The sequence below is a fragment of the Manis pentadactyla genome, chromosome 4 (assembly GCF_030020395.1).
Source record: "Manis pentadactyla isolate mManPen7 chromosome 4, mManPen7.hap1, whole genome shotgun sequence".
Taxonomy (NCBI): domain Eukaryota; kingdom Metazoa; phylum Chordata; class Mammalia; order Pholidota; family Manidae; genus Manis; species Manis pentadactyla.
In genome coordinates, this window is record NC_080022.1 from 155,406,160 (window position 1) to 155,433,842 (window position 27,683).

A 27,683-nucleotide genomic window follows, 5' to 3' on the forward strand; every position below is an offset into this window, starting at 1 on the left:
TGCCATGATCTTGAGTGGGAGCGTGAGGACTGGTGTGATAAGAATTGTTGCACGGAAGAGGTACTGCTTACCGCTTTGGTAGTAGTCCTTTTATTGAGAGTTGTTAAACTTAGGAAGTAGTATACCAGTTGGTTCAAGAATGAGTTGTACCAAATGTGTTTTATGATAAGGTATTACAACAGATTCCTCACATTAAATATTAAAACATGCTTTGAGAACAGTGGGGCAAAGTCAAATTATGCTAAATGCCATTCAGATTGAATAATGGTGTCGATATAGACTCAATCATTTATTCATCAGTTCATTCATTCAACTAGCATCTTCTTGATTTAACTGTCTTTTGAGTGCCAACTATGTGTTACATATTTTAAAAACACAGTTTAATCACTGAAGTTACCTTATTAGATAGGTAAGACATCACTCTTATTTTAAAGCCAACCTCAGATTTAGCAAATTTGTACAGTCAATAAACACAAGTCCAATTTATCTTCCACCATCATCAAAATCATTGATGATGTTGATGTGTGATGTCTATACCTGATGACCTCGAGTATTTGTGTGTACTGTGCAGTGTTGTCCTAGGCCATTACTTTGGGAAAAGAATAAAACTTCTAGGGTTTCCTGGCTTTTATCCCTCAGTCTTTCCATGGGGAAACTAGAGCTATTACTTGTCCAGGGAACTCTAACATGAAAGGTGTTTTTGACTGAAAGTCAGGATATGCTTCAGATAAACACAAGGAATTCTTTTTTCTATTGTCTTTTTTCTGTTCTTTTAATTCATATTTCCAGCCTAGACATGATCTGCTATATAGGCTGTATCCATTTTGAAAATTAGATGAATTACTACTACTTTTTAATTTTGTTAATTTAAAAGATTTAAACTTTTTAAAGTGTTTATTAAGAAAAAGAACAAGTAATTATTGTCTTTTATGTTTGAACTGTTTGAGTTGTAGGGAAAGATTTAGTAAATCTTGTATGTTTCCTATATTTAACAAGTACTCAATTTGCTTTGAATGTTCATATAAATCCTTATAAATGAACATTTTTCCATTTCAGGGGATGGATAATGTGTTGCAGTATACCAACCATTATACCTTAGTTGAGGGGAAAGGTTACTCATTTCTGGATCTGGAATTAAGATAGGAATTTGATTAGGTACCAAAAGCTCTACCTTTTTCCAGAGCTGCTGAAACGAGTTTTCGAATCTCATTCATATTCTGTACTGTTTATCATAGCTACTTCTGAAAATCAAGGGTACATCAGGACAGAAAGTCTTATATTATTTGCCGTGATGGAGGGCCACTCTAATAAAGACTATTTATATATGTTTAGTTTGAGGCAGCATTGCTTTTCCAGAGGAGACTGATTTATGTATTTCATTCACTGTGCATAATAGATTTAAGTCAATAAATACTTTGAATCAGGCAACTGTAGTGGGCAAGAGACTTTAACAGTAATTCACGAAATAGTATAACTAAATTCCAATAAGCATATGACAAGTGTTTGATCAGTTTCCTTAGTCATGAAGAAAATGCAAATTAAAACCATAGTGAGAATCCCACTGAAGACCCACCAGAATGACTGATACAAACTGTTAGGAAGATGGGGAGAAGGTAAAACTCTCTTAAATTGTTGGTGAAAATGTAAATTGGTACATTCACTGTGAAAAACTATTTTGTTCAAATCTATAAAATATGCACACATTCCTACTATAAAAGCAATTCTAGTAGATATGCAAAAGAAATACCTATATATGTTCACTAAATGAATATTCATAACAGTATTCTTTATGATGTCATTTTAAAAATGGTAAAATCATAATACCATAGATTTTATTTAACTCATTAATTAATACAGTATTTGGCATTTGTTACAACTGGTTCAAAGGGTAATCTGAAGAATAGTTAGAGGCAATTAGGCATGCTGAAGTCAACTTGTAAGATGCAAACCTGGTTAATATCATATTGGGGCTAAAACATACTGCTTGAAATCATCTTTTTTTTTTTTTTTTTTTTTTTTTTTTAATAATTATTTTTTATTGAAGGGTAGTTGACACACAGTATTACATTACATGAGTTTCAAGTGTACAACACAGTGGTAGAACATTTATATACATAATTCTAGGTTCCAGCTATCACCCTACCAGGCTGTTACAATATCTTGACTATATTCCTTATGCTATACATTACATCCCGGTTACTAATTTATTTTACCATTGGAAGTCTGTCCTTTTTTTTTTTTTTTTTTTTTTTTTTTTTGTGAGGGCATCTCTCATATTTATTGATCAAATGGTTGTTAACGACAATAAAATTCTGTATAGGGGAGTCAATGCTCAATGCACAATCATTATTCCACCCCAAGCCTAATTTTTGTCAGTCTCCAATCTTCTGAGGCATAACAAACAAGTTTTTACATGTAGAACAAATTCTTACATAATGAATAAGTTACATAGTGAACAGTACAAGGGCAGTCATCACAGAAACTTTCGGTTTTGCTCATACATTATGAACTATAAACAGTCAGTTCAAATATGAATACTGATTTGGTTTTTATACTTGATTTATATGTGGATACCACATTTCTCTCTTTATTATTATTATTTTTAATAAAATGCTGAAGTGGTAGGTAGATACAAGATAAAGGTAGAAAACATAGTTTAGTGTTGTAAGAGAGCAAATGTAGATGATCAGGTGTGTGCCTGTAGACTATGTGTTAATCCAAGCTAGACCAGGGCAATAAAACATCCACGTATGCAGAAGATTTCTCTCAGAACGGGGGGGTGAGGTTCTAAGCCTCTCCTCTGTTGATCCCCAATTTCTCACCTGATGGCCCCCCTGCGACTGTGCCTGTCTTAGGTTGTTCCTCCCTTGAGGAATCTTACCCGTCTCTGGCTAACCAGTCATCTTCCGGGGCCATACAGGGAAATGTGAAGTTGGTAAGTGAGAGAGAAGCCTTATTGTTTGAAAAAGTTAGCTTTTTACTTCTTTGCATATTTATGCCCTGTGGCTTCTATGCCCAGCATTTGTCTTGAGGTATCTTTACCACTTGGAAGAATTATGATACTCGGTAAATTTGATATGAGGCACGAATTCTATTTAAGGGTTGTAATTAGGAAGGAAGAAGAAAAGCTATAGAAGTAGCAGGCGGAAGAAAACATGGGAAGATTGATTATTTCTTTGATATATCTTCTTGTAGAGTAACTTCAGCATGTATAGGTTTTAAGCTACTACTTAAATTGCACACACACATTAACATAATAGGAGTATAGTTACATAACCAAAGCATATCTGTAATTACCAGCCATCTGCAGTGAAACCAAGAAAACCAGTTAGGCACCTTAGGCATTTGTGAAAACTTATCTATGATATGGTGGATATTGTCCAAATGAACTTGAACAGTCTGAGAGAAATCAGACAAATTAAAACAACCCATTCCTGGGGACTGTTCACATGCCATATGTTCTTTTAACAATAAATAGTTTGTAGTTGTAAGACTTTGGAGTGCTACAATTTGCACTTCTCCAAATTCTTGGTTGAGTTCCAACAGTATAGATCCAGTCCAATTTTGTTGTTTTACTGTATGCACAGGCCAGCTTAGATATCTCCGTCCTCATTCCCATGGCAGGTCCAGGAACCGGTGGGATGAGTGCATCCACAGCTGTAGCAGTGCGTGGATCTTTGTTGGGGTTTTTTGATGATCATCTTCTGGCATGAGTCTTCCAGAGGGTGCAGATGTTGGAAGTTCTTTTTCATATCATATCTTAGTTCATTTTCGGGGTAGCCCAATTAGGCTTTGATCCTCTGTATAAACACAAACAGACCCTTTGCCTACACTTTTATATGCCCTTTATACCCTTGTGTAGAACTCGTTGGAGGTTACCACACAGGAACTGCCCTTTTTTTTTTTTTTTTTTTTTTTTTTGCTATCACTAATCTACACTTACATGATGAATAACTCTCCCCTATACCAGGTCTCCCCTATAAACCCCTTTACAGTCACTGTCCATCAGCATAGCAAAATGTTGTAGAATCACTACTTGCCTTCTCTGTGTTGTACAGCCCTCCCTTTTCTCCTACCCCCCATGCATGTTAATCTTAATACCCCCCTACTTCTCCCCCCCTTATCCCTCCCTACCCACCCATCCTCCCCAGTCCCTTTCCCTTTGGTACCTGTTAGTCCATTCTTGAGTTCTGTGATTCTGCTGCTGTTTTGTTCCTTCAGTTTTTCCTTTGTTCTTATATTCCACAGATAAGTGAAATCATTTGGTATTTCTCTTTCTCCGCTTGGCTTGGCTTGTTTCACTGAGCATAATACCCTCCAGCTCCATCCATGTTGCTGCAAATGATTGGATTTGCCCTTTTCTTATAGCTGAGTAGTATTCCATTGTGTATATGTACCACATCTTCTTTATCCATTCATCTATTGATGGACATTTAGGTTGCTTCCAATTCTTGGCTATTGTAAATAGTGCTGCAATAAACATAGGGGTGCATCTGTCTTTCTCAAACTTGATTGCTGCATTCTTAGGGTAAATTCCTAGGAGTGCAATTCCTGGGTCAAATGGTAAGTCTGTTTTGAGCATTTTGATGTACCTCCATACTGCTTTCCACAATGGTTGAACTAACTTACATTCCCACCAGCAGTGTAGGAGGGTTCCCCTTTCTCCACAGCCTCGCCAACATTTGTTGTTGTTTGTCTTTTGGATGGCAGCCATCCTTACTGGTGTGAGGTGATACCTCATTGTAGTTTTAATTTGCATTTCTCTGATAATTAGCGATGTGGAGCATCTTTTCATGTGTCTGTTGGCCATCTGTATTTCTTTTTTGGAGAACTGTCTGTTCAGTTCCTCTGCCCATTTTTTAATTGGGTTATTTGTTTTTTGTTTGTTGAGGCGTGAGAGCTCCTTATATATTCTGGACGTCAAGCCTTTATCGGATGTGTCATTTTCAAATATATTCTCCCATACTGTAGGGATCCTTCTTGTTCTATTGATGGTGTCTTTTGCTGTACAGAAGCTTTTCAGCTTAATATAGTCCCACTTACTCATTTTTGCTGTTGTTTTCCTTGCCCGGGGAGATATGTTCAAGAAGAGGTCACTCATGTTTATGTCTAAGAGGTTTTCGCCTATGTTTTCTTCCAGGAGTTTAATGGTTTCATGGCTTACATTCAGGTCTTTGATCCATTTTGAGTTTACTTTTGTATATGGGGTTAGACAATGGTCCAGTTTCATTCTCCTACATGTAGCTGTCCAGTTTTGCCAGCACCACCTGTTGAAGAGACTGTCATTTCGCCATTGTATGTCCATGGCTCCTTTATCAAATATTAATTGACCATATATGTCTGGGTTAATGTCTGGATTCTCTAGTCTGTTCCATTGGTCTGTGGCTCTGCTCTTGTGCCAGTACCAAATTGTCTTGATTACTATGGCTTTATAGTAGAGCTTGAAGTTGGGGAGTGAGATCCCCCCTACTTTATTCTTCTTTCTCAGGATTGCTTTGGCTATTCGGGGTCTTTGGTGTTTCCATATGAATTTTTGAATTATTTGTTCCAGTTCATTGAAGAATGTTGCTGGTAGTTTCATAGGGATTGCATCAAATCTGTATATTGCTTTGGGCAGGATGGCCATTTTAACGATATTAATTCTTCCTAGCCACGAGCATGGGATGAGTTTCCATCTGTTAGTGTCCCCTTTAATTTCTTTTAAGAGTGACTTGTAGTTTTCAGAGTATAAGTCTTTCACTTCTTTGGTTAGGTTTATTCCTAGGTATTTTATTTTTTTTGATGCAATTGTGAATGGAGTTGTTTTCCTGATTTCTCTCTCTGTTGGTTCATTGTTAGTATATAGGAAAGCCACAGATTTCTGTGTGTTGATTTTGTATCCTGCAACTTTGCTGTATTCCGATATCAGTTCTAGTAGTTTTGGGGTGGAGTCTTTAGGGTTTTTTATGTACAGTATCATGTCATCTGCAAATAGTGACAGTTTAACTTCTTCTTTACCAATCTGGATTCCTTGTATTTCTTTATTTTGTCTGATTGCCGTGGCTAGGACCTCCAGTACTATGTTAAATAACAGTGGAGAGAGTGGGCATCCCTGTCTAGTTCCCGATCTCAGAGGAAATGCTTTCAGCTTCTCGCTGTTCAGTATAATGTTGGCTGTGGGTTTATCATAGATGGCCTTTATTATGTTGAGGTACTTGCCCTCTATTCCCATTTTGCTGAGAGTTTTTAACATGAATGGATGTTGAACTTTGTCAAATGCTTTTTCAGCATCTATGGAGATGATCATGTGGTTTTTGTCTTTCTTTTTGTTGATGTGGTGGATGATGTTGATGGACTTTCGAATGTTGTGCCATCCTTGCATCCCTGGGATGAATCCCACTTGGTCATGGTGTACGATGGTTTTGATGTATTTTTGAATTCGGTTTGCTAATATTTTGTTGAGTATTTTTGCATCTACGTTCATCAGGGATATTGGTCTGTAGTTTTCTTTTTTGGTGGGGTCTTTGCCTGGTTTTGGTATTAGGGTGATGTTAGCTTCATAGAATGAGTTTGGGAGTATCCCCTCCTCCTCTATTTTTTGGAAAACTTTAAGGAGAATGGGTATTATGTCTTCCCTGTATGTCTGATAAAATTCCGAGGTAAATCCATCTGGCCCGGGGGTTTTGTTCTTTGGTAGTTTTTTGATTACCTCTTCAATTTCGTTGCTGGTAATTGGTCTGTTTAGATTTTCTGTTTCTTCCTGGGTCAATCTTGGAAGGTTATATTTTTCTAGGAAGTTGTCCATTTCTCCTAGGTTTCCCAGCTTGTTAGCATATAGGTTTTCATAGTATTCTCCAATAATTCTTTGCATTTCCGTGGGGTCCGTCGTGATTTTTCCTTTCTCGTTTCTGATACTGTTGATTTGTGTTGACTCTCTTTTCTTCTTAATAAGTCTGGCTAGAGGCTTATCTATTTTGTTTATTTTTTCGAAGAACCAGCTCTTGGTTTCATTGATTTTTGCTATTGTTTTATTCTTCTCAATTTTATTTATTTCTTCTCTGATCTTTATTATGTCCCTCCTTCTGCTGACCTTAGGCCTCATCTGTTCTTCTTTTTCCAATTTCGATAATTGTGACATTAGACCATTCATTTGGGATTGCTCTTCCTTTTTTAAATATGCTTGGATTGCTATATACTTTCCTCTTAAGACTGCTTTTGCTGTGTCCCACAGAAGTTGGGGCTTAGTGTTGTTGTTGTCATTTGTTTCCATATATTGCTGGATCTCCATTTTGATTTGGTCATTGATCCATTGATTATTTAGGAGCGTGTTGTTAAGCCTCCATGTGTTCGTGAGCCTCTTTGCTTTCTTTGTACAGTTTATTTCTAGTTTTATGCCTTTGTGGTCTGAAAAGTTGGTTGGTAGGATTTCAATCTTTTGGACTTTTCTGAGGCTCTTTTTGTGGCCTAGTATGTGGTCTATTCTGGAGAATGTTCCATGTGCACTTGAGAAGAATGTATATCCCGCTGCTTTTGGATGTAGAGTTCTATAGATGTCTATTAGGTCCATCTGCTCTACTGTGTTGTTCAGTGCTTCCGTGTCCTTACTTATTTTCTGCCCAGTGGATCTATCCTTTGGGGTGAGTGGTGTGTTGAAGTCTCCTAGAATGAATGCATTGCAGTCTATATCCCCCTTTAGTTCTGTTAGTATTTGTTTCACATATGCTGGTGCTCCTGTGTTGGGTGCATATATATTTAGAATGGTTATATCCTCTTGTTTGACTGAGCCCTTTATCATTATGTAGTGTCCTTCTTTATCTCTTGTTACTTTCTTTGTTTTGAAGTCTATTTTGTCTGATATTAGTACTGCAACCCCTGCTTTCTTCTCACTGTTGTTTGCTTGAAATATGTTTTTCCATCCCTTGACTTTTAGTCTGTACATGTCTTTGGGTTTGAGGTGAGTTTCTTGTAAGCAGCATATAGATGGGTCTTGCTTTTTTATCCATTCTGTTACTCTGTGTCTTTTGATTGGTGCATTCAACCCATTAACATTTAGGGTGACTATTGAAAGATATGTACTTATTGCCATTGCAGGCTTTAAATTCGTGGTTACCAAAGGTTCAAGGTTAGCCTCTTTAGTATCTTACTGCCTAACTTAGCTCGCTTATTGAGCTGTTATATACACTGTCTGGAGATTCTTTTCTTCTCTCCCTTCTTGTTCCTCCTCCTCGATTCTTCATATGTTGGGTGTTTTGTGCTGTGCTCTTTCTAGGAGTGCTCCCATCTAGAGCAGTCCCTGTAAGATGTTCTGTAGAGGTGGTTTGTGGAAAGCAAATTCCCTCAGCTTTTGTTTGTCTGGGAATTGTTTAATCCCACCGTCATATTTGAATGATAGTCGTGCTGGATACAGTATCCTTGGTTCAAGGCCCTTCTGTTTCATTGTATTAAATATATCATGCCATTCTCTTCTGGCCTGTAGGGTTTCTGTTGAGAAATCTGACGTTAGCCTGATGGGTTTCCCTTTATAGGTGACCTTTTTCTCTCTAGCTGCCTTTAACACTCTTTCCTTGTCCTTGATCTTTGCCATTTTAATTATTATGTGTCTTGGTGTTGCCCTTCTTGGATCCTTTCTGTTGGGGGTTCTGTGTATTTCCGTGGTCTGTTTGATTACTTCCTCCCCCAGTGTGGGGAAGTTTTCAGCAATTATTTCTTCTAAGATACTTTCCATCTCTTTGCCTCTCTCTTCTTCTTCTGGGACCCCTATAATACGGATATTGCTCCTTTTAGATTGGTCACACAGTTCTCTTAATATTGTTTCATTCCTGGAGATCCTTTTGTCTCTCTCTATGTCAGCTTCCATGCGTTCCTGTTCTCTGATTTCAATTCCATCAATGGCCTCTTGCATTCTATCCATTCTGCTTATAAACCCTTCCAGAGTTTGTTTCATTTCTGCGATCTCCTTTCTGGCATCTGTGATCTCTTTCCGGACTTCATCCCATTTTTCTTGCGTATTTCTCTGCATCTCTGTCAGCATGTTTATGATTCTTATTTTGAATTCTTTGTCAGGAAGACTGGTTAGGTCTGTCTCCTTCTCTGGTGTTGTCTCTGTGATCTTTGTCTGCCTGTAGCTTTGCCTTTTCATGGTGATAGAAATAGTCTGCAGAACTGGGACGAGTGACGGCTGGAAGGACTTCCTTTCTTGTTGGTTTGTGGCCCTCCTCTCCTGGGAGAACAGCGGCCTCTAGTGGCTTGTGCTGCGCAGCTGCGCGCAGACAGGGTTTCTGCTTCCTGCCCGGCTGCTGTGGAGTTAATCTCCGCTGTTGCTGTGGGCGTGGCCTGGCTCGGGCAGCTACTCCAAAATGGTGGAGTCGCGTTGGAGCAGGAGCTGCTGGGAGGCTATTTATCTCCGTAAGGGGCCTCCCTGCTCCCTGCAGCCCAGGGTTTAGGGTGCCCAGAGATCCCGGATTCCCTACCTGTGGATTAAGTGGCCCGCCCTGCCCCTTTAAGACTTCCAAAAAGCACCCGCCAAAACAAAACAACGACCACAAAAAAAAACAAGAAAAAAAATTTTTTTAATTAAAAAAAAAAAAAATTTTTAATTAAAAAAAGAAAAGGTGGTCGTTCGTTTTTCTTTATTCTCCGGTGCCAGCCTCAGGCCTCTGCTCACCGGTCTTTCTGCCCTGTTTCCCTAATATTGGGGTCCCTGTCCCTTTAAGACTTCCAAAAAGCGCTCGCCAAAACAAAGCAGCAAAAAAGCAAAAAAAAAAAATGGTCGCGCGCTTTTCTTATGTCCTCTGTCGCCCAGCCTCCAGTGCCTGCTCACTGTTCTTGCTGCCCTGTTTTCCCAGTATCGAGGGCCCTGCACTCTGGCCCGGATGGCTGGGGCTGGGTGTTCGGCAGCCCTGGGCTCCGTCTCCCTCCCGCTCCGCCTGCTCTTCTCCCGCCGGGAGCTGGGGGGAGGGGCGCCCGGCTCCCGCGGGGCCGGGGCTTGTATCTTACCCCCTTCGCGAGGCGCTGGGTTCTCTCAGGTGTGGATGTGGTCTGGATATTGTCCTGTGTCCTCTGGTCTTTATTCTAGGAAGGGTTGTCTTTGTTATATTTTCATAGATATATGTTGTTTTGGGAGGAGATTTCCGCTGCTCTACTCACGCCGCCATCTTCCGCCCCCGACCTTGAAATCATCTTTTTTATGGAGTGGAGTTGAAGTGTATTTCTATCAGACAAACTTCATTTGCATTTCCATGGATGAGATAATTTCATCACTGTTAGTTTTCTGCAACTTACGATATTGTAAAATAGCCCAGTCAAGGCAAAGATGGAGATCCTTATAGAATCAAACCACACCAAAGTGTCCACTAGACAACTCTTGGTAATCCACTGAAAAAATATGTAGTAATCTTTTACCCATTTGAGAATGTGTTGCATTTTTTCCTGACATCTGAAGAGCCCCAAACTAGAAACAACCCCGAAGTCCATCAGCAGTAGAGTAGGTAAACTGTACTATTTTATAGTGGAAATCTATATAGCAACAGGCAAAAAGTCCTGCAATCATACGCAAAAAGAATGAATTTCATAAGCATATAATGTGTGAAAGAAGCCATTCACATAAGAGTACATACTATGTGATTCTATTCACATAAAATTGAATAAGTAAAATTTATGTGAGGCATTAAGAGTGAAGATAGAGGTTACGGTTATTCTTAAGTTGGGTTTGTTACTGGGAAGGGGTGTGGAGGGACCTTCTGAATATCCATAATGTTATGTTTCTTGATGTCTGTGCTGGTAAAAGAGGTGTATTAACATTGAAAATTCATTAAGCTGTACATAACATATGATTTATGTATTATTTCTATGTCTGTTATCTCTCAAAAAAGCTTGCTAAACAAAATCAATTGCAGACCACAGTTTTTCACTGACCAGTGTCTAAAAGGGAAGTTAGGGGTGTAAATATGAACTCTTGTCCTTATTCTGTGTTATGGTGGAGTACTATTATTACTATCTTTGGTATTTGATTGAATTTTCAATTCTGTAGTCAGGTGCCTTTGAAAAGTCATTAGGATTTCAGAAACAAGTTAGGTTCTGAGGGCTAGATGACCTTCATTTGCTTTAGCATTCCCTGCAAGTACTAATAAAACTCTCCCACAACTTTTACAGTCTTCTCTCTGTGTGTGTTATTGTCTCGGCTGTTTTAATTTCCTTTTTCCTTAGATTGAGTTGTGAGGTTCTAAACTTATATTTTAGCCTCCCCTCTTTTTTGGTTTGGTATGTAATTTGCATATTTTCACCATGCGAAAGCTATTTTCTATGGTTGGAAAATATTTTTTTCCTACAGTGTGAACAAATCATTCTTTGTTCTCTTTATTGTGCCTCCAAACTGGTACGTCCGGTTTATGCTCTAAACAACAAAAGTCTGTCATCAGAAATTAAAATGCCAGTAAGAACAAAGGCAGAGACCCACGAGGAGCTATTGCAGAGGTTTCCTCCCTGTTTGCTCCTCTCTCCAAGTTTTTGCAGTTGCCAGGAAGTTGGAACATTGCTTGGTACACTCCTTTCTTGTAGCTCTACCCTTATACTTATTATTATTGTTGGTTTAAAAGTGAACTTAGAGCTCCTGGAAATTCTTGTCATGATCTATAAAATCCTCATCTTTGAGATTGTTTGCCATTTTCAATGACCTCTTTTTAAGAAACATAAAAATCACTTTGAAAGCCTGTAAAAACAATCAGTTTTGACACTCACTTATTTGAGAGCAGTGAACATACTGTACAGAATTATTAGAGGCAATTGAAAACAGCAGCTGAAGCTGAGCTTGTAAAGACATAGCCATCTCTCTGTGGTCTTCCTAAATTGTGCACATCCTATCTGTGTACACTCTGGTAGCACTGTCTCTATTCTGAAATAGTATTCCATGTAGAATTTACACATACTAATGAGAGAGTTCCCTCCTTTGGGAAGTTAGACACTTGTGACTCCTTAGGATACTTTATAGAATTGTGCTTCTAACAATCTAGATTTTAACACATTCAAAAATATCTATAAATAGAGAATGGTTCTTCCCTCCTTCCTTTCCCCTATGTTATAATTAAACCAAGATCTTAAGATCTTAATTTGTGGGTAATGATGGCTGGGTAATGAATGTGGGGATACATTCTGTAATCATTCCTAATGTTTTTTCTTACCTGTTGCTGTACGTTTAAAGAGGGATTTAGATTAGAAGCTTAGAATAAAGTAGAGCATTTAGGTCTGTTTTGAAAGCTGTTACGCTGAAAAGGATGGTGTGTTCAGATTTCAAAATGTTTCTCTAGGTCAAATAAGCTCCTGTGTATTAAATCCAGTGATAACAATGCTTATCGTAGTGTGAGTATACAAGACAGGTTTATTTTAACTTGTATTATTTAGTATAATTTAGTATAGCAGCTCAGTTAAATATGATTATAGACTTTTAAAAAACCTTTTCTAAATGCTAGACCTGTGGTATATGGAAATAATAGTACAGAGCAGTAGATTTTGTGTTAGAATACTATGAGGTGTTATAGGTATAAACCTACTTGTTATAGTGAGAAGTATTTGTCATTACTCTGAATTAGAATTTAAATGCAAGTATCTACACCATCATTTTATAATTTATTTTTCATTTCCTTACTAATAGAAATACTGTGTATATTGAAGAAGATTATTTATCCATTGTCAGCCTTGGTGGTAATAATGGCACTATAATATAATGGAACTACATTAGTGATATTACCTTTTAGTGAAAATGTGCTTAAAATCAAGGAGGTTGTAATTTTTGGATTTCAGAGAATATGAGATTGATTACTGCATCGGGTGGGAGGTTTAACAAAGTGACCTTTTAAGGCTTTTTCTAAATTTTAAATTCTGTCCTATAAAAATAAATTGCAGACTTAAGAGCTACAGTATATAATGGCCCTGGTTTTCAGGTAGAAAATCAATGTTCACAAAGGAATTAGTAGAAAGCTAAATTCTGCTAGCTCACTGTATCAGTTTGTGGCTTTTGTGTGTTTAATTGGTGATAGGTGGTGCTGTTGCATAGTTAGTGTGAAGAGCCTAGCCTTTCTTGTACCTCTGCATTCCAAGTGATAGAGGGGATTTGCCATTGCGGCCAATAAATAAGTTGTATTAATTTTTATAAGCGAAATGAATATAATTGCTCTTTAGGCATTTCCACATTTATAAGAAACAAAAATATGGTTTGCTGTTCTTAAATTCAGACAGAAGAGAAGCAGATGATCTAAAAAAGTACTTAATCTAAAAGGTGGCAGTTCCTCAGATTTTATAGTTAAATTTTGAAAGATTTATAAGCCCTTTATTTTATAATGTATACATTGTTGATATTTTAAGCTGCTTATTTGGCAGACCTATTTAAAAAAAATGCCATCAGCATGTTTCCTCTATGGAACGTTTATGTTACATTTGTTGTAAGTTCTTGGATACTTAGAACTAGTTTTATAATGTTCCCCATTTTCCCTTTCTGATATTGCATATTACATCAAACACTTGACAAATATATTGGGAACTACATTACCACTTAAAGTAGTCTGGAAAGCCTTTCTTAACTAATTCTGTTTTAATCTGCTCAATACTTCCAATTAGCAACAAACTGTTACCTTGAACCACTGATTTTGAAAAGCAGTTTTCACACATGACACATATTATCATATCCCCTTTACCTTTGGATTAATAGAATACTGTACTTTTTATATCTGAGGAATCAATCTGATATGAACAGATGTTCATACTGTATCTGATCTATGTGCATAAAAAATGATACTTAAAAATGCTTATATATTCTTTTTTTATTAATAGAATATTGAAATTAGAAGTATCTTTGAGGTTATTTAACATCTTTACCTTCTCAGTTTACAAATGCAAAAGAATATCCATTTAGGGGAGTGGGGGAAATCAGGAGATGCTGGTCAAAGGGTACAAAGTTGTTGTTACATAGGATGAATAAAGTCTAAGGCCTAATGTTCAAGTATGACTATAGTTAGTAATACTACATTGAATGAATACTAGAAAAATGTTAAGAGTAGCTATCAGGTTCTGTCATCAGGCTTTGAGGAGATGAGTGCAGTAATCATTTCATTGTATGTGTATATCAAGTCATCACATTGTACACCTTAAATACACAAAAATTTTATTCAAAATATACTTAAAAAAGAAAAAAGAATATAGGTTTATGGGGATTAAATGATTTACTCAAGGTATTAACAGCTAGATAGTTGCAGAACCACAACTAATACCTAGGTCATTATATTTCCTTAGGTTCTTTGCAATACATTTAAGTTCTGCTTTTCAGAATATGGGAATATTTACCTTTTTCTTACATGCAAAACTGAATATCAATTAAAAAAAATCATAGCTGCTTTGCTCCAAAATGAAAGGTAAAGATTTATTAAAGATAAAAATGGCAGATTCCAGAATAGAGCATTTATTTTCCTATTCACATCAAGTATGTGCTCCTAATAATTTTCTAAAACTATTTATGATAATTTAAGATATGAATATACTTAATGTGTATGACCAACCATGAATGTATGTGTGTCTGTGTATGTGTATGTGTACATACTACATTTCAAACAAAAAATTGCAATGAAATTTAGGAGATCTTAGTTTTGTATAATAACCGTCTGACCTGTTTTTTCATTTACTGAATTTTTCTGTCTTCTTGTGCAGATCAGTGGAGAAGCACAGGAGCTCTTTTCTGTTCGACATGGCCCAACTCGAGCAGCTAGAATCTTGCCTGCTCCACAGTTTGGTGAGTGTAGCCCTTAAGAAGAAACAAATCGTTCAGAAGTAGTTTCTTTTTTATTGGTCTTGGACTGTAGACAGCAAGAATGAACTAAAGTCTGTTTTCCTCCAAGTGTCCATACCCCTGCCCTGCCTCCCCACAAGATAAACTCTTAGTTTTGTCAGTTGAGATGGAAATAGGTAACCTTAACCAATTCAATATGGCCATTCACTTTCCACTGTGGTTTTGATTGTTCTTCATTGTCTTTGATCTCAGTTTAGCCTCTGACTTTGCTGGCTCCTTCTCGAAGGCCTCTTCTCTCTTGGTTTTCATGGCATTGCTCTTCCCAGATCCCTTCCTTGCGGACTGTGCTGCTTTTGTTTTGTTTCTGGCTTAGCTTTCCTTTGTGGGTATTCCCCAAGTCTGTTTTTCTCGTGTCTTTGCCTTCTTCTCAGTTATGCTTACTGCCTTCAAGAGCTTGGTTTTCACCGTTATCTTGATTGTAGATGAGTCTGTGGTCTGCATTTCCAGCAGTGTCAGAAGTGTAACTTGGGGCTTTTGACCTTGGATCTCTGCTTTAATAGCGAGTACTTCTTAGTGTTGTACTTACATATTGTGTATGTTTTATATTTATTTAAAAAACCAAATATGTGTTTAAATTAAATCTGTTATTTGGGTGCCTTAGTAACTACTGACTCTTTAATGATCTGAGCCTTCTCAATGTTGTATTTTCTCATGAACTTGGCTGTGTTCACTCAATAGTATTTTTGCATGTGCACACAATCATTTTAATATTGTTTGCATACTTCAAAATCTTTTTAAAAGGATATTAGAGTATTTTAATTTTATTATATTTTTAAAGTTTTACCAGAAATTGGAAAATCTTCCTTATAATACTTCTTTTAACAGTTAATTCCCTAAATTGCTGGGTGCTAGTTATTGAAACTTACTACCATGTGCATTATGCACTATATATATAAGTAATGTTGAGGATTAATTTAGTTATTAAATCTGCTTAATTGAAATGGGAAATATCTGCAGTCATGTGGAGATTTTTCTCCTTGTTATTGAAATATTTGGCATGTACAGATTCCAGCTCTTTCTTTGTCTCTTTCTCTTTTGTACTCTGTCTCTTGCTCTGTTTTCTGTTGCTTTTTTATTTTGGTGAAATCTTTTGACAAAGAAGATTGTAAAACATCTTTTTCTGGAAAGTTTTTGGAATAGTCAGCTTTCTCTTTGGATGATTGGAATCAAAAACTTTATTGCTAAAGGACTCTGCTATGTCTATTTTGTTTGTATGTAATTCACAGAGGCAGATTCTTCTCCCTTCATTTCATTTTTGAAGCTTTTTTAATGCCAATTATTGATGTTCAGCATTTCTCAACTTTTACTTTGGTCAGAAAAATTTCATAAAGCTGTAAAAGTTAGTATTACTTATAGCATTTGAGTATGTTTAATTTGCTTTGTCTAATTAAAAAAAATTTCTCCAATTACTTACTTTTAAAAATATATTAGATTTGAAGTACAATTTTACATAGCTAAATGTTCTTCTCTGACTTGCAAAAATTATGTGTCACTTTTATTGCATTTGATCAATTTTTTAGATTTGTTTTCATCAAAATTATAAATGCTACTGATCACATAAAATTTGCAATGGAAAATATAATATTTCATCCCTCTCTTTGGCCCAGTTTGCTTTGTGCTCCCATTTTGATAGATTAAGTTCTTTATTAGCTTCCTTTAAAATAATGTCTGGTTGATCTTGTTTGAAAATTCTTGCTTAAATTTTGAAGGCATTGGTCTAATATTGTGGTTGAAGAGTCTGAAGCCTTTTTGATATCGTTTTCTTTGTAAGTGGCTTGTTTTCCTCTCTGGGAGCTAGTAGTATGGCTTAGTTCCCAGTCTTCTGAGCCTTTACAGTGTGTTTTTTGGTTCATACATTGTTCTTTGCCCCTTCAACATGGAAATGCAAACAGTGTAGTTTTGAGAAAATTTAAGTTACTTTTTCATGATTTCTTGTCCTAAGTTTTCTTTATTATCTCTTTCTGGTACCTGTATTATTTGGCTGTTACACCCTTTAGAATGATTAATTAAAAAACAATTTCTTAACTGTTTTCTTTGGGAGATTATCTCAATGTGGATTACTCACTTTCAGTTGAGCAATTATTTTCTGCTGTCGTGTCTTTCTTAATTTTACCTTCTCATACCCAATACTTCCCTCTCTCCCTCTCCTCCCTCTCTGTCTTTATTTTCTTTCTTTCTTGGTGTAATTTACATATAATTATTAAGAGTTTTATATATATATATATATGTATATATATATATATATATAAAAGTGATATATAAAAAGAATTACAAAGCAGGACCAAGTAAAAGAGTATTTCAGAAATACAAGTTGGTTAACATTTGAAAATTAGTCGGTGTGGAATTCACCATATTATTACAATGAAGAAGAAAACCCATATGATCATCTCAATAAAAATGGAAAAAACCTTTGACAAAATAGCCATTTGTGATTAAAAGTAAAGCTTTCCATAAGTCAGGAATGGAAGGAAAAATCTTGAGTATAATGAAGACCATCTATAAAAAAATCTACAGCCAACATCATACTCAGTAGTGATATATTAAATACTTTTCTGCTGAGTTTGGCATGGCTTCTATAACAGCTTATATTTACCATTGAGTACAGGTCCTAGCCATTACAATAAGGCAAGAAAAGTAAATAAAAGGTATAATCTTAGATGAAAGATGTTAAATTGTCTTTATTCATGGATAACTTGATTGTGTATATAGAAAATACAAAGGATCTACAAACTATTAGAATTAATAGTGAATTTAGCAGAGTACCTGCATACAAGTTTCATTAGATTTTTTTGGTGAACTGATTCCCCTCCCTGTGTATTTTTCCAGAATCATTTTTGGCCATTTGTAGCCAGTGTCCCCAGTCTCCTATTTCCTCACCCTGACAACATACCTTTGTGATAGACGTACTGAAATTCTTTCATTTCCTCAAATGATTCATCCTCTTTCAGACCTTTTCATTTGCCATGGTCTCTTCTAGAATACTCACAATCTTCTAATCCTTTTTATTCCTTATTCAATGTCAGTAGTGATTGTGTTCCCATAGGACTTACTGATTTCTTATTTTAGTTGCTCATTTGACTCCTACTTGCCAGATCTATAGGCTGTTTTCATATCTTTAGTGCCTCACAGAGTACTTGATACAGGGTGTTTGTTAATAAATATTTGTTGAATGTTGCTGCATGATATAATATTTTGAAAGTAATGACCTGGAAGGAAAGCAAGTTCCCTTTCTGTAGGTGTGTCTGTGGAAAGTCTGTCCTTTACCTAAAAGTGAAAAACTGAAGAGTTTGGATGTTTTCTAATACACATAAGGTGATCTGATCATTATGTTTAATAAGCATTTATTCATATCAACATAGTTTGTACCCCAACTTTTTCATAGTCACTATCAATAATAGATTACTTTCTTAATGAACCTATACCTGCTTTAGACTTTTTTCAGTATAATATTTCAGAAAGCTATGGCCAATTAATTGGTATTCTTCTATCAGATAACAACTGTTATTTATTACCTTTTAGGTCTTTCTAGAACTTAATTCCAAGTAAACTAAATTCTTCTTGTTCATTATTCTCAGTAGCCATTATGTTTTTTAGTATTGTAATACCTCACTTGTGAAATAAAATATTTCAATATGTGTGTTTTAATATACAAGTTATATTTTTTGTAGGGTTATAGATTTTCTGCTATAATGGTTTTTTCAAAGGAGTGGGATCAGAGGACACTTTCACTTTAATGTATTTTTAATTTCATAAAATAAAGACCATGTAATTCTAGCTAGTTAAAAATATTCAAGGCAACAGGCACATGAAAAGATGCTCCACATTGGTAGTTATCAGGGAAATGCAAATTAAAACCACAATCAGATATCACCTCACACCAGTTAGGATGGCCAACATAGAAAAGACTAGGAACAACAAATGCTGGCGAGGATGTGGAGAAAGGGGAACCCTCCTACACTGCTAGTGGGAATGTAAACTAGTTCAACCACTGTGGAAAGCAATATAGAGGTTCCTCAAAAAACTCAACATAGAAATACCATTTGACCCAGGAATTCCACTCCTAGAATTTACCCTAAGAATGTAGTATCCTAGTTTCAAAAAGACATATATACCCCCATATTTATCATAGCACTATTTACAATAGCCAAGAAATAGAAGCAATCTAGGTGTCCATTGGCAGATGAATGGATAAAGAAGATGTGGTACATATACACAATGGAATATTATTCAGCCATAAGAAGAAAAGAAATCCTACCATTTGCAACAACTTGGTTGGAGCTCGAGGGTATTATGCTCAGTAAAATAAGCCAGGTGGAGAAAGACAAGTACCAAATGATTTCACTCATCTGTGAAGCATAAGAACAAAGCAAAAAGTGAAGGAACAAAACAGCTGCAGACTCACAGAACCCAAGAATGGACTAATAGTTGCCAAAAGGAAAGGGACTGGGGAGGATGGGTGGGAAGGGAGGGATAAGGGAAATAAGGGGCATTACAATTAGCACACATAATGTAGGGGGTGCGACGGGGAACACAATATAGCACAGAGAAGACAAGTAGTGACTCTACAGCATCTTAATGATACCAAAAAAAAAACTGAGAAAAATATTTGTTATAAAAATTCAAAGAATACTGAAATGTAGAAGGTGAAAATTCACATGTTATCAGAGATAAACCCAGGTACCTCTTTCCTTTCCTCTTCTTTGCCCCATATTCTAAGCATGTATTAACAGCTTAGGGTATAGACATTTCTTGATTTTTTTCTCCTTAATTATTCACAAATGCATGAAATTGACATGTAGTGTTATATCCAGGGTCTGATATATACAAAAGAGAGATAATAACAAGTGTTGAGGAGGATGGAACTCTCATAAATGGCTTATGAGAATGTAAGATAGTAGTCACTGGAAAACAGCTTGGAAGTTCCTTAAATTATTAAATATAGATTACCATATGACCTAGCAATTCCACTCCTAGGTGTATAAGCTAAAATAAAGATGAAGACACACATCTATACAGAAACTTGCACGTGAATATTTATAGCAGTGATATTTGTAACAGCCAAAAAGTGGAAACAACCCAAATGTTTATTAACTGATAAAACATGGTATTACCCTAAAATGGAATATCATTTTGCCTTAAAAAATGAAGTTCTCATAAAGGCTATAACTTTGATGAACCTTTACAACATTATGTTAACTATAATAAACCAGCTGCAAGAGGCTGCAAATTGGTGGTTCCACTTATATGAAATATCCTGAAGAGGCAAATCCATAAAGACAGAGAGCAGATTGATGAGACACTTGGAGAGGTTGGACAAGGACTGCTAATGTATATAGGATTTCTGTTTAGGGTGATGAAAATGTTCTACAATGTCTTAAAATCTAATATAACATTCATATGTGCTTGGCAGATTTTACTTCAAATAATGCTTTTTAAAAAATTTTGGTATGATTAATATACACTTACATGAGCAATATTGTGGTTACTAGATTCCCCCCATTATCAAGTCCCCAGCACATACCCCATTACAGTCACTGTCCATCAGCGTAGTACTATGCTATAGAATCACTACTTGTCTTCTCTGTGCTATACTGCCTTCCCCGTTCCCCCCCCACCACATTATGTGTGCTAATCGTAATGCCCCTTTTTCCACTTTATCCCTCCGTTCCCACCCATCTCCCTCAGTCCCTTTCCCTTTGGTAACTGTTAGTTCATTCTTGGGTTCTGTGAGTCTGCTGCTGTTTTATTCCTGCAGTTTTTGCTTTGTTCTTACACTCCACATATGAGCGAAATCATTTGATACTTGTCTTTCTCTGCCTGGCTTATTTCACTGAGGATAATACCCTCTAGCTTCTTCCATGTTGCTGCAAATGGTAGGATTTGTTTTCTTCTTATGGCTGAATAATATTCCACTGTGTATATGTACCACCTCTTCTTTATCCATTCATCTACTGATGGACACTTAAGTTGCTTCCATTTATTGGCTATTGTAAATAGTGCTGCAGTAAACATGGGGGTGCATATGTCTTTTTCAAACTGGGATCCTGTGTTCTTAGGGTAAAATCCTAGGAGTGGAATTCCCAGGTCAAATGGTATTTCTATTTTGAGTTTTTTGAAGAACCTCCATACTGCTTTGCACAATGGTTGAACTAATTTACATTCCCACCAGCAGTGTAGCAGGGTTCCCCTTTTTCCACATCTTCACCAACAATTGTTGTTTGTCTTTTGGATGGTGGCCATCCTAACTAGTGTGAGGTGATATCTCATTGTGGTTTTAATTTGCATTTCTCTGATGATTAGTGATGTGGAACATCTTTTCATGTGCCTGCTGGCCATCTGAATTTATTCTTTGGAGAAGTGTCTGTTCAGATCCTCTGCCCATTTTTTAATTGGGTTATTTGCTTTTTGAATGTTGAGGTGCATGAGTTCTTTGTATATTTTGGATGTCAACCCCTTATTGGATCTGTCATTTATGAATATATTCTCCCATACTACAGGATGACTTTTTGTTCTATTGATAGTGTCCTTTGCTGTACAGAAGCTTTTTATTTTGTTATAGTCCCACTTGTTTATTTTTGCTTTTGTTTCCCTTGCCCGTGGAGATACGTTCATGAAGAAGTTGTTCATGTTTATATTCAAAAGAGTTTTGCCTATGTTTTTTTCTAAGAGTTTTATGGTTTCATGACTTACATTCAGGTCTTTGATCCATTTTGAATTTACTTTTGTATATGGGGTTAGACAATGGTCCAGTTTCATTCTCCTACATGTAGCTGTCCAGTTTTGCCAGCACCATCTGTTGAAGAGACTGTCATTTCGCCATTGTATGTCCATGGCTCCTTTATCAAATATTAATTGACCATATATGTTTGGGTTAATGTCTGGAGTCTCTAGTCTGTTCCACTGGTCTGTGGCTCTGTTCTTGTGCCAGTACCAAATTGTCTATATTACTATGGCTTTGTAGTAGTGCTTGAAATTGGGAAGCGAGATCCCCCCTGCTTTATTCTTCCTTCTCAGGACTGCTTTGGCTAATTGGATCTTTTGTGGTTCCATATGAATTTTAGAACTATGTGTTCCAGTTTCTTCCTTACCAATCTGGTTGCCTTTTATTTCTTTGTGTTGTCTGATTGCCATGGCTAGGACTCCAGTAGTATGTTGAATAAAAGTGGGGAAAGTGGGCATCCCTGTCTTGTTCCCAATCTTAGGTGAAAAGCTTTCAGCTTCTCACTGTTAAGTATAATGTTGGCTGTGGGTTTGTCATATATAGCATTTATTATGTTGATGTACTTGCCCTCTATACCCATTTTGTTTAAAGTTTTTATCATGAATGGATGTTGAATTTTGTCTAATGCTTTTTCAGCATCTATGGAAATGATCATGTGGTTTTTGTCCTTTTTGTTGATGTGGTGGATGATGTTGATGTATTTTTGAATGTTGTACCATCCTTGCATCCCTGAGATGAATCCCACTTGATCATGGTATATGATCCTCTTGGTGTAATTTTGAATTCGGTTTGCTAATATTTTGTTGAGTATTTTTTGCATCTATGTTCATCAGGGATATTGGTCTGTAATTTTCTTTTTTTGTGTTGTCTTTGCCTGGTTTTGGTGTTAGAGTGATGCTTACTTCTTTGAATGAGTTTGGAAGTATTCCCTCCTCTTCTATTTTTTTTGGAAAATTTTAAGGAGAATGGGTATTATGTCTTCTCTGAATGTCTGATAAAATTCAGTGGTGAATCCTTCTGGCCTGGAGGTTTTGTTCTTGGGTAGTTTTTTGATTACTGATTCAATTTCTTTGCTGGTAATTGGTCTGTTCAGATTTTCTGTTTCTTCCTGGGCTATTCTTGGATGGTTGTATTTTTCTAGAAAGTTGTCCATTTCTTCTAGGTTATCCAGTTTGTTAGTGTATATATTTTCATAGTATTCCCTCATAATTCTTTGTATTTCTGTGGTGTCTGTCATGATTTTTCCTTTCTCATTTCTGATTCTGTGTATGTGTGTAGATTTCCTTTTCCTCTTAATAAGTCTGGCTAGGGATTTATCTATTTTGTTTATTTTCTCAAAGAACCAGCTCTTTGTTTTGTTAATTTTTTCTATTGTTTTATTCTTCTCAATTTTATTTATTTCTTCTCTGTTCTTTATTTTGTCCCTCCTTCTGCTGACTTTGGGCCTCATTTGTTCTTCTTTTTCCAGTTTCAATAATTGTGCAGTGGAGTTAGACTATTCTTTTGGGATTGTTCTTCCCTCTTCAAATAGGCCTGGATTGCTATATACTTTCCTCTTAGAACTGTATTCGCTGCATCCCACAGAAGTTGGGGCATTGTGCTGTTGTTTCTATTTGTCTCTATATATTGCTTGATCTCTATTTTAATTTAGTCATTGATCCATTGAGTATTTAGGGGCATGTTATTAAGCCTCCATGTGTTTGTGAGCCTTTTTGTTTTCTTTGTACAATTTATTTCTAGTTTTATACCTTTGTTATCTGAGAATTTGGTTGGTAGAATTTCAGTCTTTTTAAATTTACTGAGGCTGTTTTTGTGGCCTAGTATGTGATCTGTTCTGTAAAATGTTCCATGTGCACTTGAGGAGAATGTGTATCCTGCTGCTTTTGGTTGTAGAGTTGTGTAGATGTCTGTTATATCTATGTGTTCTAATGTGTTGTTCAGTGCCTTTGTGTCCTTACTTATTTTCTGTCTGGTTGATGGTCCTTTGGAGTCAGTGGTGTGTTGAAGTCTCCTAAAATGAATGCATTGCATTTTATTTCCCCTTTTAATTCTGTTAGTATTTGTTTCACAGGTGTAGGTGCTCCTGTGTTGGGTGCATGGATATTTATAATGGTTATATTCTCTTGTTTGACTGAGCCCTTTATCATTATGTAATGTCCTTCTTTGTCTCTTGTTACTTTTTTTGTTCTGAAGTCTATTTTTTCTGATACCAGTACTGCATTACCTGCTTTTTTCTCCCTATTGTTTGTGTGAAATATCTTTTTCTGTCCCTTCACTTTTAGTCTGTGTATGTCTTTGGGTTTGAAGTGAGTCTCTTGTAGGCAGCATATAGATGGGTCTTGCTTTTTTATTAATTCTATTACTGTGTGTCTTTAGATTGGTGCATTCAGTCCATTTACATTTAGGGTGATTATCTATAGATAAGTATTTATTGCCATTGCAGACTTTGGATTCGTTGTTACCAAAGGTTCAAGGGCAGCTTCTTTACTGTCTGACCATCTAACTTAACTTACTTATTATGCTATTATAAACACAGTCTGATGATTGTTTATTTCTCTCCCTTCTTTTTCTTCCTCCTCCACTCTTTATTTGTTAGGCGTTTTATTCTGTACTCTTTGTGTTTCCCTTGACTGATTTTGTGGATAGCTGATTTTGTTTTGCTTTTAGTTAGTATTTGTTGGTCTGCTTTCTTTGCTGTGGTTTTATTTTCTCTGTTGGGAGCTATTTAGCCTTAGGCTTACTTTCATCTAGAGCATTTCTTTTAAAATACATTGTATTTTAGTTTGTGGTTTAGAGGTGGTTTGTGGGAGGTAAATTCTCTCACCTTTTGCTTATCTCAGAATTGTTTAATCCCTCATTCAAATTTAAATGATAACTTGCTGGATACAGTATTCTTGGTTCAAGGGCCTTCTGTTTCATTGCATTGAGTATATCATGCCATTCCCTTCTGGCCTGTAAAGTTTCTGCTGAGAAGTCTGATGGGTTTTCCTTTGTAGGTGATCTTTTTTCTCTCTCTGGCTGCTTTTAATACTCTATCCTTGTGTTTGATCTTTGCCTTTTAATTATTATATGTCATGGTGTTGTCTTCCTTGGGTCCCTTGTGTTGGGAAATATGTGGGCTTCCATGGCCTGAGAGACTATTAACTTCCCCAGATTGGGGAAGTTTTCAGCAAGTATTTCTTCAAAGACATTTTCTATCCCTTTTTCTCTCTCTTTTTCTTCTGGTACCCCTATAATGCAAATATTGTTCCTTTTGGATTGGTCACATAATCCTCTTAATATTTTTTCATTCCTAGTGATCCTTTCATCTCTTTGTGCCTCAACTTCTCTGTATTCCTATTCTCTGATTTCTATTCCATTAACAGTCTCTTCCACCTCATCCAGTCTGCTCTTAAATCCTTTCATTGTTTGTTTCATTTCTGTTATCTCCCTCCTGAGTTCATCCCTTAGCTCTTGCATATTTCTCTGTAGCTCCATCAGCATGATTATGACTTTTATTTTGAATTCTTTTTCTGGAAGATTGGTGATTTCAGTCTCACCAAGCCCTCTCTCTGGTGTTTGAGGGATTTTGGATTGAATAAGGTTCTTCTGCCTTTTCATGGAGATGGGAGTGGTCACTGGCAAGTGGTTCATGTGTCTGCTGTTAGAACAAAGTCTCTTCCTGCTTGCTGGTTGCGTTGCCTGTCTCTGCTGTCTGTGCTGTTTAACCGCACACAGGGAGCATCCTCTGGTTTAATACCCTAAGGTGCCATTTGCAGGGTGGCCTTTGAGATGACTTAGGGTAATGGCGGGGGTTGCAGGCTAGTGGCATGCGTCCTCCTGCAAGAACAGAACCTCTTCCTGCTTCCTGAACTCTGCGTCCATCTCTGCTGTCTGTGCTGGTCTACTGTGGGTAGGGAGCAGCCTCTGGTTAATCCCCTGAACTGCCGTCAGCGGGGTAGCCCTCTGGATGGCCTAGGGCTCTGCCGGGGGTCACAGGTGAGTAGCACATGTACTGCCGTGAGAACAGAGCCCCATTCGTGCCTTCCGGATTCTGCACCTGTCTCCGCTATCTGTGCCTGTCAACCTTGTGCAGGAATCAGCCTCTGGGACTGGGCTGGTTAGCCGCACACAAGGAGAAGCCTCTGTGCTAAGCTGTGTGGTTGCTGTAGGCTTTATATGTAAAACATTTTTTTTTGTAGCAGCATATAGTTGAGTCTTGCTTTTTTATCCAATAGTTTACTTTGTCTTTTACGATGTGTCTTTCAACCATTTACATTTAATGTGTGTGTTAATTGATTTAATCTACCATTTTACTGTCTTCTTTCTTCCCTGTGTTCATTTTTGCCTTTCCCTACTTTTTCTGCCTTCTTTTGGACTATTTTCATGATTCTAGTTTATCTCCTTTATTATATCTATTGGCTGTGTCTGTTTGATTTGTTTTGTTTTTAGTGGTTCTTTGGGATTTATAGTATATAGCTTCAACTCATCACAGTCTACCTTCAAGTAATTTTATACCATTTCACATATTGTATAAATATTTCAAAATACTCAGCAACAACAAAAAACCTGATATGGACAAAGGACTTAAACAGATATTTCTTGAAAGAAGATAGACAAATGGCCCATAAGCACATGAAAAGATACTCAGCATCATCATTAGGGAAATGCAAATCACAGCCACAATGGAATACCACTTCATACCCATTAGGATATCTATTATAAAAAATACGGAAAATAACAAATGTTGGTTAGATTGTGGCAGAATTTTTGGAACCCGTGTGTTTTGCTGATGGGAACATAAAATAGTGTAGTCACTGTGGAAAGTGAAATGGTTTCCTAAAAATAGTGGATTTATGAAAAATGTTGATTACTTATTCATATATTAAAAAATAGAATATATATATATACATGACCTTATTTTTTATGGCAGTTTTAGATTCAGAGAAATATTGAGTGGAAGATACAGAGTTCCCATGTATTCCCTGAAATGAGAGTTGCTATTGCTCCACGTCCTCACCAGCATTTGATGTTGTCAGTGTTGTGGATTTTGGTCATTCTATTAGCTATGTAATGGAATACCAATAAATTACATTTAATTTGGTTTTTCCTAATAATGTGATGTGGATCTTTTCGTACGCTTTTTTGTCATCTGTATATCTTCTTTGATGAGGTATCTATCAGGTCTTTAGGCCAGGTTGTTTATTTTCTTATTGTTGAGTTTTAGGAGTTCTTTGTGTATTTTAGATAACAGCCCTTTGTTTTATATTTATAAGATATATATAAAATATTTGCAAAATATAAAGAAAATGATAATATATATATCAAATATTTATTTCCAAGTCTATGCTTTGTCTTATTTTCTTGACAGAGTCTTTCTCAGAGCATATTAAAATATTTTTTCTTTCCCTTCTCTTTGTGTTAGGTTACTTGATGTTGTTTCACAACTCACTGATGCTCTGTTGATTTTTTTTCATTTTTTTCCCCTTCTGTGTTTCTCTTGCTGCCTCTTATTGTTCCCTGATCTTTTCTTCTGCAGTATCTAATAATAGTGTTACCTTATCTAGTGTATTTTTTCATCTCAGTTGCTGCACTTTTCGTTTTTATTTTTTATTTTTTGTGTGTGTATGTGTGTGTTTGTATGGAGAGATCTACCATGTCTTTTTAACAAGTTCACACTCTCCTGTACCTTCTTAAATAAATAGAGTATGTTTATCATAGAGTTTAAATGTCATTGTAGTCTGTTAACTGATTTATATGCTTACTATGGGCCACATTTTCTTGCTTATTTGCATGCCTTGATATATTTGTTTTGATGCCATACATTGTGAATTTTATGTTGCTCAGCACTGGTATTTTGTACTCCTTTAAATATTTTTGGGCTTTGTTCTGGGATACAGTTAAATTACTTGAAATTTTGTTTGGTGAACCTGTAACAGCCTTTAGTGTAAGCCAGGGGTCTGTAAACATTTTCTTAAAGGGCTCAATAGGAAATATTTTAGGCTTGTGAGCCATATAATGTCTGTTATGACTATTCACCTCTGCTCTCATAATGCAAAAACAGCCATCACTGTTCTATGTTGCCTGTTGTTCAGTGTCTGGAAACTGTCTTTTCTTACATTTTATCTGTTCAAGTTTTCCAGCAAGATGTTAAATCTAACTCCTGTTACTCCA

General features: G+C 36.3%; 1 protein-coding gene across 1 annotated transcript in view; it reads left to right on the forward strand.

Moving 5' to 3' along the window:
• The window catches only part of BCAS3 (BCAS3 microtubule associated cell migration factor), a 623,923-nt gene that overhangs the window by 46,349 nt on the left and 549,891 nt on the right, over positions 1-27,683 (forward strand). Inside the window, exon 7 of the mRNA XM_057499516.1 lies at positions 14,671-14,752. Within this exon, the coding sequence (XP_057355499.1) occupies positions 14,671-14,752 (82 nt within the window). The remainder of the gene's footprint in view (positions 1-14,670; positions 14,753-27,683) is intronic.